Source organism: Alligator sinensis, unplaced genomic scaffold (assembly GCF_000455745.1).
Source record: "Alligator sinensis unplaced genomic scaffold, ASM45574v1 scaffold1907_1, whole genome shotgun sequence".
NCBI lineage: Eukaryota > Metazoa > Chordata > Crocodylia > Alligatoridae > Alligator > Alligator sinensis.
The window spans coordinates 98489-110837 of NW_005843160.1; the positions used below are offsets into that span (position 1 = coordinate 98489).

General features: G+C 49.6%; 1 protein-coding gene across 1 annotated transcript; it reads left to right on the plus strand.

Moving 5' to 3' along the window:
• Positions 1-2560: 2560 nt before the first annotated feature.
• LOC102386144 (chymotrypsin-C-like) lies at positions 2561-9902 on the plus strand. The gene is made up of 8 exons (XM_006037687.1): positions 2561-2600; positions 3447-3535; positions 3630-3727; positions 3926-4048; positions 4483-4619; positions 5961-6106; positions 6810-6991; positions 9866-9902. Exons 1-8 carry the CDS (start codon positions 2561-2563, stop codon positions 9900-9902), a joined length of 852 nt encoding a protein of 283 aa, XP_006037749.1.
• Positions 9903-12349: the final 2447 nt, after the last annotated feature.

Below are 12349 nucleotides of genomic sequence, written 5' to 3' on the forward strand. Positions count from 1 at the left end.
AGTCCAGCTCCTGTCATTGTGGGTGATCTCATGAAAGCCAAACAAACCTTCTCCTTGGTCATTTTCCTTGGTTCAAATCAGCGCTTGAAGCATGTTTTTAGAGGCCAACGGATAACAGATAGCAGCCTAGTTTTTTAAGGTGCTTCAGTGGTCAACATTCACGGCTCTCCCACACTCGATGCTGTCTTTTTTTTTTTAACTAAAATAAAAATTATATCTCCTATGTGTGCTGCGGTTGGTGCCTCTTCAATATTAAATATCAGGGTCTGGAAATGTAAAGGTACCCCCACCCACTTTTCGAGACGGTTCCCTTACAGATTATATTGGGCTGCAATTTAACAGATGAAATAGTCAAGAGTCTCAATGCTCTGTTGTCCCTCAGCAGAGGACAAGAGTAATTCAGACCCAATCAATGTAATACAGGTACCAGTACCACTAACTACATACCAGCCACTTTTAGCAGCTGGCTCTAGAGGTTGATGGACCAGCTCTGTCTCCCAGGGGACACACACTTCCCCAGCTTTAACTCAGTTCAGCTGAACACCATACTGTCGTGGCAAAGAACGCGTTTTGCTCATCTAGGTGGCTGATAGAAAATGCTATTTAAAACGCTTCTGGCCACTGCCCCTTTCCATGAATATAGTGAAGAAGCAGATGTGGACAACCTGAGACCATCAGAAGCCACTGTGTTAGCGATACAGGAAGGCTTCGCAAAGACTGGAGCCAAACAAGGACAAAATCATTATTAGACACTCAAATATGGTACCAGCATCCACCGAGAAGCGCTTAGTGAGCAACTTTGCTTTGTCTTTGATGGCATGAGGACCTCTATATGGCACAAAGGCATGGCCTGGTTCATTGCACACAGCATAGCATAATTACTCCCCATAAACAACCATGGGTCTTTTATTGCATATTGAGTCTAGCACTGGTCACAAGGAGCCATATTCTGGGCTCTGTTACAGCTGAGCAATATCAGACTCAATGGAGATCAATGGCTCTCCAACTCTTCTACTACCAAAAGAGAAAATACACTGCAAGGGCAAAAAACTGCCCACCACCCTGGGGCTAGGAGCAAAGAACAGCTGGAATCCAGCTTCAACCAGCAGAAAGCCAGGAAAGACTCACCTCCTAACACCTGGTAACTTAGCTGTATGACCCTGAATGCAAAAGGCCCAACAGTCTGTGTCATCCGTGGTTCTCCGGTGAATGGCTGCCCGCACCCATCTACCCTGCGATCTGAGGTCTTTCTGCATGTAGAGCTGAATAATCTTACCAAGAAAAAATGTCTGATACATATGAAGCATGTAACCACCCAGGGAGTATTTGGAACATCCTTAAGCATTATGGTGTGGCCCTGGGCAGTGGTAACTGGCAGGAGACAGACTTTCACAATGATAAAATATTAGCTTTAGCCCAGAGAAAGTTGTCACTGGAAGGTAGTCAGACTACAGAGGACCAGAGGACAGAGAAGAGGAGCAGACTGAGGCAGGGGGCACTAAACTGTAAGCAGTGGAGACGTGGGCTGTAGCTGGAGAGGAACGTGGGTCCGGAGGAGCAGAGCAGGCAATACAGGGCATAGCAGCATGGTTGCATGTTGGAGGAAAGGTGGGGGTGAGGTGGGCAGAGGGGCCAGGGAAGGAACAGCAGGGAGAAAAGTCAGAGGCGATGGGTCCACGTGAGGGGTCAGGAATCAGACACAGGAGCACCATACCCAGGGCCCAAGCCCAGGGTGGACAAGAGCAGGTGACAGGTGCGATGGGAGTGTCTTGGGCTTAGCTTCACCTTGGAGCTCTGGGATAAGCAAGCAGCAGACGGCCCCTCCCGGGAACCTTTGCAGCCTGGGCCCAAGCCCCATCTAATCACCAGGTTTGCCGTTCCCAGGCTCGCTGGCCACGTCCCAGCTGCAGGGATCACTTAACCCTTCACCTGCCCAAGGGCTGGGGATGCACGTTATTTGAAACAGTAACGTGCAGGTCTTGCCTGGGCAGGGCAGGCCTTCGCGGTGCCACAGTAAGGATCTGTGCTGAGACTGCTTGGATTAAACATCCCTCTTGCCTTTGAGGAGCAACATCTCCCCCCTCCTTCAAAGTCCACTGCTGGCCCCATTACAGTAGTGCATGGATATCCATTATCCCTCCAGGACTATACCTTGTCCGGCTCTAGGTCATCATCCAAGAAGCATTTCTAGTTCCTTGAACACGCCCAGTGTGTCACCCTGCCCCTGGGCTATGGTCGGAGGCGCATGTACGGCGTCACTGCTGTGTGAATTGGAGCATGCTGAGCAATCTGGAAGGGGGCAGCCCAGCCCTTTGCCTCCAGGGAGGAGCAATGCTCTAGCTCATCGATTTTCCACAGCAAAGGCATGTCTCTTTTCTCAAAAAACACCCAGCGTGCCATGTTTGCCCACTGATAACTTGCCAAGGTTAGGACCAAGGATTTATCTCATGGTGATGTGGCTTTCCATTGCAACCATCCCCGCTCCTGGCTTCGAGTCAAGCTAGCTTTGCACTATAAATACCGTGAGGTTGCCTTCATTGAGCCTGCAATTCAAGTCACCATGTTCAGGTTTGTGTGCCTCATCCTGCTCCTGGGCTATGGTAAGATTTTCATGGACAACATCCATGCTATTTGGTTGGGAGGGTGCTTCAGTTTGAAGTACCCAACTCTGGGGGACCTGGGTGTAGGGAGGCACTGTACGAGTACGATACGGCCATGTGAGAGCCCTGGACATGAAGCGCATTCACAGTCAGAGCCCAGGGAGCAGCAATGTCAGCTTCCTACCATTATGCTGGCCTCTGCTTCAGTGCAAACCCTTGCAAGATGGGAATTTGGTAGCTGTGGTGCAGTCAGGCTCTGGCCTCTTCCTATACATGGTCATCTAGGTGAGAGATGGGCAACTACAGTCATAGAAAATGAGGGTTCGAAGGGACCTTAGGAGGTCACATCTAGTCCAACCCCCTGCTCAAAGCAGGACCAGCCCCAACTGCATCATCCCAGCCAAGGCTTTGTCTACTCTGGAGACGCCAGCACCTCTCCCGGTAGCCTGTTCCAGTGCTTTACTACCAACCTCAGGAGAAGGTTTTTCCTCACATTTGAACCTGAGAAATTAATTTGCTTGGGTGAATTTTTCTTCCCCCCTGCAATATATTGTATACACACATACACCCTCTCAGACTGGGTTAGTGTGGTGTACCACATCTGCTGGGAACATCCCATTTTGGGTTGTCCAGCTCAGACAGACGAAGGGTTCGCCATCCACGTGCTCACACTGAAAAAGAGAAGGGGGGAAAGAAATCTCACCAGGGTACGGCCATCCCCAAGGTACCTTGGATACTCTCTTTACTCTTCTAGCTGGGCTGCTAAGGAGACAAGGAACAGGACACAAGTAAGCATTTACAGTACCTTTGCCATGCTCATCCCTTGTTCCCTGTTGTATTTCCCAGCCTACAGTTGTGGCCATCCTTACTTCCCACCTCTCGTCTCCCGAGTGGTAGGAGGTGAAGACGCCAGACCCCACAGCTGGCCTTGGCAGGTGAGGATACAGTGCACAAGCTTGGTTCTTATGGCTCTTCCATTGAGCGCACTGCGCAAAACCCAGCTAACGTCCTCACATGTTTGCATTGCAGATTTCCCTCCAATACACCAGAAATGGAGCCTGGCATCACACATGTGGTGGGTCCCTCATTGCTACCAACTGGGTCATGACAGCAGCCCACTGCATCAGGTACAGGGGCAACCAAGGGGGGATGCACAAGGCATCCTACTGCCTCCTACATTTATGAGTTAGCACATTAGATTAAATTTATGGCCTTGTTGCAGCTTTGTAGCTCCTTTGATACCTGCACGGCAGCTGAGGGTTTCAGGAAAAGCAAGGTACTTGACAGCATACCCATGTCTTCTCCTGCTCTGTTTGTTCATGCAGCAAAAGCAACACCTACAGAGTCGTTCTGGGGAAACAGAACCTGAGACAAGAGGAGCCCGGGTCTGTGGTTGCTGCTGTGGAGAAGATCATCGTCCACGAGAAGTGGAACTCCCTATTTATCATGTAAATCCACGGCTTCCTAACATGCACGGTTGGGGTGGGTGGATCTGCAGCCTTGTCCTGATCAACCCTATCTGCAAGGCTGCCATCGCATCAGCCTGGTTTCATCCCAAGACCCTGAGATCTAAAAAAGTGTCCCAAAAATTGCAAGAGGGGAAGTTGCTCTTTGTAAAGGGCAATCTTGGTTGTGAGGTATGTGAAGAGGATTGCTGTGTGCCGTCAGCAGTCGGCTCTCTTTTCCCACTTACTAAGACACACTGCCTCCCCCACCGGGGCCAGGTCGGACCCAGAGTCGTGCCCCAGGTTTCTTGAGGTGGAGGAATGAGGGAGCGACATCACTTGCAGGGAAGGTGCTGAGGTCACAGATGCTCCCCAAAACCACCCTGCGATTTCCAGCTGAGTTTACCCCTTGTTCCCAATCCCAATCTGTGTTTCAGCAACGACATTGCCCTGATCAAACTGGCTGAACATGTGGTACCGAGTGAAACGATCCGGCTAGCTTGCCTGCCGCCAGCGGGCGAACTTCTGCCCCAAAGCTTCCCCTGCTATGTCACTGGATGGGGACGTCTCTCAAGTAAGTAGAGCAGCTTGTCCTATTGCCCTGCCTTCCAGCACCTACTACATGTCCTAACACCAACGCATTGGGGGTGGCTAGTGCAGGGTCCGTGTTCAAAAAGTGAGACTGGCTCTGCCAGGCTGCCAGTCCATTGCTCCCGTGGGGACATGCTGTGGCCGCTGCCCGCTCACAATGCAGAGACTTGGGGCAGTCAAGGTACCGTGAGGGGTTAGAGTGGGCACCGGCTGGTGCAGGACTGCTCTGGGCAAGGGGAATTCATGCAGGCGGGAAAAACACACAGCAGGTCCTGTTTGCTAGTGCAAAGAAGACACAACACGTGATTCATCTCCTGAACCACACTCCCCAGTTGGCTGTTTGCCACATCCATGGGTGTCAGATCAGTTCTCACAACAGTAGAGGAGAGCTAAGATATCCCAGGAGCTGAGGACGGGGAAGACTTCAGGGGAAGTAACTAATCTTCCTGCTTGAAATGAAAGGATTTCCCCTGCATTACCTCCCGGAGCTTTCCTAGTCCCACCTTCCCATCGGGAGCTAAAAAATTCACCTTTTTCCACTTTCTTCCCATTGCCCCTTTGTCCACCGTGAGGGTTTCTCCCCTGGGCCTTGCTGCATGTGCCCTTCATGCACTGCTATCTCCTCCGATCAGGAATAACTAGTGACCTGTTTTGTGCACAGCCAAGAGTGTGGTCTAGAGCAATGATTCACATGACCTGGGTTCTCCCAGTCCTGCCACAGGGGCTGCTGGATGATCCTTGGGTCAATCACTTCACCTCTCTCTGCTTCATTTGAGCCAAGGCCCTTGCCCATTGCCAATGGAGAGAGCTAAGCAGCCTGTACCCCATGCAAATTAGCGTCAGGACTGCGCTGCAAAAGACCTCCAGGCACACTGACCTGTGCTGATGGCCAAAAGGAATGGGAACCACTTTGTGAGAGGAAGCAGGGCACAGCTCCCCCAGACTGACCCAGTTACTCCACCACAAACCGGGGGATCTGTCACATCCCTGGGAACCACTGAAGGTTTCAGCTGCCCAAAGAAAGTGAAGAAATCTCAGAGGCTGGAGGCAGAAACCATTTAGGAGGAGCAAAGGTCGTCTAGTTCAGAGTTGACTCAGTTTCCCACCTGTTTAATACAGTTCCTGATACCAGCCTCCCTTGTTCAGCTCTGTGAGATCTGCCAATGAACAGCACTGCATAAAAGCTAGGCATAGTTACTACGACTATTGCTATCATTACTGTTATCCTAGGACGTAATCTTGCTCATGTATGAGACATTTGCCTTTCACCTGTACGTAAAATGCTCTTGATAGTCCCAGTCTTGTGGCCTCCTCTGTTTTGCAGCTGGCGGCCCTCTTCCTGACATCCTCCAGCAGGGACTGATGCCCATCGTGGACCACGCCACGTGCACTCAGGCAGACTGGTGGGGCAGCACCGTCAAGACGACCATGGTCTGCGCAGGAGGAAATGGAATCATTGCTGGGTGCAATGTAAGTCCCTCCCTCCAGCAATGTCTGCAGTGATGCTCATGAACTTCTCTAAGAGCTTTGATTGAAAGGGATGCTGAAACCCCATCTCATTGCGGGACGTGGGAAATCATCTACAAGTTAAACCAGAGACCTGGCACCTCCGCCAGACAAACCTTGTGGGCTCTGGGGTACCAGTTTAGTGGACTGCAGAGCAGTTCACACCCGGGAAGGCGGCACTTTGGCACAAGAGCCTACAAGCCAAAATCCTGTTACTCCAGGCAAGTTCATCGCATGTGCCCTCACACGGTTTCATAAGACACTACTGTCCTTGTCTCATGAGGGTGATAGGGTGCTATCCACCCTGGTTGTTTGTCCCAGTGGGATTGCTGCCTACATCTTCTGAAATATATGATCATCCAAAGCTGTGCGTGCTCATAAAATACTGACCTGCACACACAGGGCTCAGTTTGAGGAAAAAATACTGTTGCAAGTCAACTCTTTGGTGGAAAGACAATAGCCAGCTCGACAGCCCTTGTCTCACCCGTCACTGTGTGTTCACCTCTCATTTGCATTTAGACAATGATTTTAGTGACTTTTGAGAGTCACTCAATCAGCCCACATCCCTCCTAGCATGAGTCACTCCAATACTGCACAGAAAATAAAAGGGGCCGTATCCTCCCCATGTACCAAACTCATCAAGGTCTCTTATTTAATTTTTTGTCAGGGGGATTCTGGAGGCCCCTTGAACTGTGAATCCGGCGACACGTGGGAGGTGCACGGCATCACGAGCTTTGTGTCTAGTCTGGGCTGCAATACTCCTAAGAAGCCGACTGTCTTCACTCGGGTGTCTGCCTTCATCGACTGGATACACAAGGGGGGTGTCTGTCTGTTAAAGCAAAGTCTTGGGTATTTAACCTTCTCTTTGTGGTTTCTAGTTCAGTACAGAAAAGCACAGCTATCTTACACAGTACAGGCATGATGTAGCTGTGATAGGCCAGGAAAAATACAAGACAAGGATTTTTTGTGGGCTGCATCTTTTATTGCACCATAGTATCATTGGGTGCCCTTCGTTTTATCGCTCTCTAGCTCTGCTGTTCGCTTTTTTGTCAGAGACCTGAGGAAGGGAGCAGTGGTAACCCTTGTCTCTGTCCCTCCCGAACCATACAGTTGGTCCAATAGAAGATATCACCCACAGAAATCCTTGCCCGTCACATACCCAGTTCATGCATTGCAGATCCTTCGTCCCTCATTTCCCTTTCCAGCCATTCTAGGTGGCCCGGTCAGGAGTCTAGTCCAAAGTCTGCTTGTTCGGCTACTGATACCCTGTAAAGGTATCAGTGGTGGCTCTGGAAGTGTCATCATCCAGATCTGAGCTTGACATCTCTGGCAATGATCTCTATATCCCAAATGCTTGTGGGACATCCAGTGTGGTGGAGAGCCTTTGCATTTCATTAAGGAATGGGGGAGGAAGCAGGAGGAGCAAGCAGAGAAGCGGCTAAATCACAAAATGTAGAATTTTAATCTGGCTTTTAGACCCTCCAACACTGCAGGCTGTTTGGATCAGGCTCAACAACAGGCTTTTCTGTAACCCCTTGCACACAGGACAGCTCTGGATGCATTAGAAAGAGTGGGTTTCCACCAGAGCAGGACCATTTACTCTGGGGGAGAAGGAAAATGCAGTCCATGAAAGATAACACGTTTTTTTCTTATCTCCTCCGACAGCAAATGGCTGAAAACTGAAGTCCAGCTCCTGTCATTGTGGGTGATCTCATGAAAGCCGAACAAACCTTCTACTTGGTCATTTTCCTTGGTTCAAATCAGCGCTTGAAGCATGTCCAATATATTGCTACTCGATCGGTTTTAGAAGTAGGACCTCCAGCACTATCTAAATGGATAAGAGGTAGCAGCCTAGTTTTTTAAGGTGCTTCTGTAGCCAACTCTCACTGCTTTCAGTAGACCTTTGTGCCTAGTTACATATCACAGTCTGCCTCATGGTGTCTGGTTTGAAGAACCCACTCTTCCTCTTCCATCCTGTTTGGTTCAGGATTCAGTCTACTCTTTCTGATGCATCTACGGCTCTCCCACACTCGATGCTGTCTTTTTTTTTTTTTTAAACTAAAATAAAAATTATATCTCCTATGTGTGGTGTGTGGTTGGTGCCTCATCAATTTTGAATATCAAGGTCTTGAAATGTAAAAGTACCCCCACCCACTTGTCGAGAGACTTCTTTACAGATTATATTGGGCTGCAACTTAACAGATAAAATAGTCAAGAGTCTCAATGCTCTGTTGTCCCTCAGCAGGGGACAAGAGTAATTCAGACCCAATCAATGTAATACAGGTACCAGCATCACTAGCTACATACAAGCCACTTTTAGCAGCTGGCTCTAGAGGTTGATGGACCAGCTCTGTCTCCCAGGGGACACACACTTCCCCAGCTTTAACTCAGTTCAGCTGAACACCATACTGTCGTGGCAAAGAATGTGTTTCGCTCGTCTACCACCCACTATACGAGATGCTGCCCTTACACAGTATATTTGGCTGCAACTTGGCAGATAAAATAGATGAGAGTCTCAGTGCTATATAGTGAAGAAGCAGATGTGGACGACCTGACACCATCAGAAGCCCCCGTGTTAGCGATACAGGAAGGCCTGGCAAAGACTGTGTCACCAAGACGTGCACCATCCTGCCACAAAGGAGCAGATCTGCAGTCAGCAGCTCATGCCCAACTCTTTTCCCTCTCTTTGCTCAAACCACTGGCTTCCAAGCTGTTTTTTTTATGGAGTCACCCATGTCCCAAAGCAGTGGGTGCCTCTTCACACACTAAGTCTCCACAGTCCAAGCTGGGGAGTGGAGAGGAGAAGTAACGTTAGACTCTCCCCTTGGTTACATCCTGAACCCAAGGGGTGGGAAAAACATTGAAAAGCAGCCACTCGGGGGAACAAGGTAGGTAGCAATCCTGTAGACCGGTCCTTACCACAGCTGTCCTCGCCCCCAGCTCCTACATGCACCCCTGCAGCCCCCTATTAAGGAAAAGGCTCTGTGTGGCGATGGATAGTTACATTGCAACAGGCATTTTTCAGGCTCGAAGCCCTGACAAAGACCAGACAGCGACACCCACTAAGGAACAGCCCTGGGGAGAGTGGGGGGAAAAAGGACGGGCACAAATGAGAGCAGTAAGATGCAGTTTTTGGAGAATTAATGAAATGAGCAAGTTGCCTAGAAAAGAGATCCCCTGCCCAAAGCCTTTTAGGGATTTTCAAGGAGATCCAACAGGATTCACTACACGACACCGAATGCAAGCTAATGAGAACTGGGGCTGTACCTTGCGCAGGAGAAGGAAGAACGGAGGTGGAGGGGAAGTGAAAGCAAAGCAGGGAGCTGTGGGGTAGGAAGCAGAAGGGGGAGGAGAGTGCTGAAGTGAGCGTGACAGTCTTGCCCTGTTGCTCCTCGGTCACAGCATCCACCTCCATCCTGGGCAAGTGCAGACACTGGTCAGGGTAGCTGCATGGTAACCTGAGGCAGCTCCCCTGCTATTCATCTGCTTCCTTAAGCTCATGCCAAGAAGTGATGGTCTTGCACACATGCACACACCCACCATTGCTCAGTCCCGCCAGTCCAAAGACTTCTACAGACTGAATGTTATGCCTGTTAGTTTTATGGAAAGCTGAAGACTGTATTATGATTGATAATCTACCCCATCCTTCCCTGTGACAGCACCCAGAGATCATCTCCTCATCCTTCCCGTGTTAAGCCTGTATCTGCTTGTGTCTGTGTGTAGCTGCACTGTGAAGGCTTTCAAAGGGCCAAAGCGCTGACATCTTCAAACATCCCAAGAAGGCTTCATAGATCAGACATGACAGGAAAGACAGAGCTCCTGCACTTTAATGCCAATCAGTTTACAGGCAACACTTGCACACTTATATACATGAGGAAGATCAATAAGAGTCAGCTGCGTCTCGGGCAAACAGTGTGGATCTTGGTGGCAGGGAGGCTCTGGGAAACCTGAGCAGCTGGTTACACCATTTCCAGGACATGGCTGAAAAATGGGTCCATAACTTGTTTGGCCTTCTGTGCAACACCTGTTAGCACATAGCCTTGCTCCCAAATGCCAGACACAAGTGCTCCAGAGTACTCCTTTATTTGTGGGAGCTTGGCCGAGTTCACTAGGAAGTGAATGGGGGAAAACAATCCTCACAGCAGGCTGAGTTCAAGACTGGATATGTTTACAGAGGATGTCTCTGCAAGGGTGTTTTGCAGTGTCTGCCCCTTTAGAGCTGAACCGTGAAAGGGAGTAAATCCAATCCAGGACTTTGATCCCTTAGAGGGGGTGCAGGTTGAACACTGGCAACCAAGCCCACAACAGCAAACCTGACAGCCCCACCTCACCTGGCATCTAACTCTGGATGTACGCAAACTCCACAGCAGCTTCCGTTTTTGTGTTCAAGTTCCCATGTGGGCTTCATGGGACTCAGCAATTTGGCACCTATCACACGCCGATGCCTGCTCAGGATCCAAACACAAGCTATTCCTCTGCCAGTCATCTGTAAGGCATGATGGCCCATAGGCGTTTCAGAGCAGATGCCAGGTGGCTGCACTGACAGCTGGGCATGAGGAGGGGCAGCAGCACCTCCATCTTCTTCTTTCACTAGCTTTGGGTGCCTTTTTCCAAGAGAAGGTTTATGGCCATGAATCCATAGTGAAGGGAGGCACCTGGCCCCGGCGTGGCATTAGGTGGTTTACTGCCTTTGAGACAGGGCATAGGACCTCTCCTCTCCTTGGTCTTGCTACCAGCAAGTTTGGGGCAGGTCCCCATTCAGTGTGCTGGTCTTGTAGGTGCCTAACTCTCCTTAGGAACTGTATAGGGAGCCCAAGCACCTCACTTGGGCATAAGGCCTCCACAAAGTGGAAGGTGGATGCCTACAGGTATGAGGTTGCAAGACTGACCCTTCACCCCACCCTGCTTTGTAGATCTACCCCTGAGTGGCCAACACCTCTCCCTAGCCATGTGCATGTGGGAAGTGGTGGCAAGCAACTGGAACTGGAACTGGAACTGGCCCTGGTTTGTACATTCAGACCTTGACTCTAAACTGACTTTTTCAACACGGTTCAAACTTTGTGATACTTTCACACATCTCAAGTTAGGAAACAGCCTGGCTTTTTATAAAGGACTGAAGCGTCTGATTTGAACTTGGGGGATGGAGAGCTGTGCTTGAACTGCTTCCAGGCTAGGTTCAATACACAAAAACCAGGCCCAGGTCTTGAAACCCCAGCCCAGCTCTCCATCCCATAGAGTTCAACTCAGGCACTCCAGTCCTTTATAAAAGGCCAAGCTGTTTCCTGTCTTGAGATACATGACAACCTTCAAAAACCATCACAGGCCAGAGAAAGGTCACGTAGTTTAAAAACAGAAAGCTACAGCTGCATTACTCTAGTGACATTTAGAGCAGAGGACACTGAAATAGCAATAAGTTCACTTTACATTTCCACTTAAAGAAGACAAAGCATAAGAGAAAGCATCTCTTTCTCTCTGGGGCAGGTTCTCCCACCCTTGTTCATGCTGAACAACCTCGCCTCCCTGATGTCCCTTTGCAGCCTGTGGTATTCAATGCTACAGCGCTGGTAAGAGTAACAGAGCCCAGGCTCCAGGTACCGCACTGCCTTTGTGAACAGACTCCAAGCACCGATCCTGTCAGGTATCAAAAGCCAGGTGCCGTCCACACAGAAACATCACATTTACTGTTAAGACTATGGTAATGGGTGACCTGGTAACCATGAAACGCCAACCTTCCCCAGGAAGATAATGAGCTTCAGGAATAAATCCTCTTTTGCATAATTACAATACCTTGCTCTTTTATCAGCATCAGTTAGGCTTAACCTGCTCTTGGTAACAGGGTTCGCATTTCATTCTTCACACACATGGACAAGCTGATGCACAGAGAAGCTTATATATACTAACCTTATCAGACACTCAAATATGGTACAAGCCTCCACCGAGAAGGGCTTAGTGAGCAACTCTGGTTTGTCTTTGATGGCATGAGGACCTCTATACGGCACAAAGGCATTGCCTGGTTCATCCATGCGTGTTCACAGCATAGGGTAATCGCTCCCCCAGAACGACTGTGGTTTTTGACTCTGTGTTGACCACAAGAGACCATATTCTGGCCTCTGTAAGACCACAAACATCCCAGACTCAACGGAAATCAATGGCTCTCAGAGTCTTATACTACCAAAAGAAAAAAAATCCACTGAAAAGGCAAACAAC

Bases quoted from the DNA above. Each gene is read 5' to 3' on its own strand.
- LOC102386144 (XM_006037687.1), top strand. From the start codon at position 2,561: ATGTTCAGGTTTGTGTGCCTCATCCTGCTCCTGGGCTATG. The intron at 3,536-3,629 runs GTGAGGATACAG...TTTGCATTGCAG, and splicing joins CCCACAGCTGGCCTTGGCAG to ATTTCCCTCCAATACACCAG. The intron at 3,728-3,925 runs GTACAGGGGCAA...TTGTTCATGCAG, and splicing joins ACAGCAGCCCACTGCATCAG to CAAAAGCAACACCTACAGAG.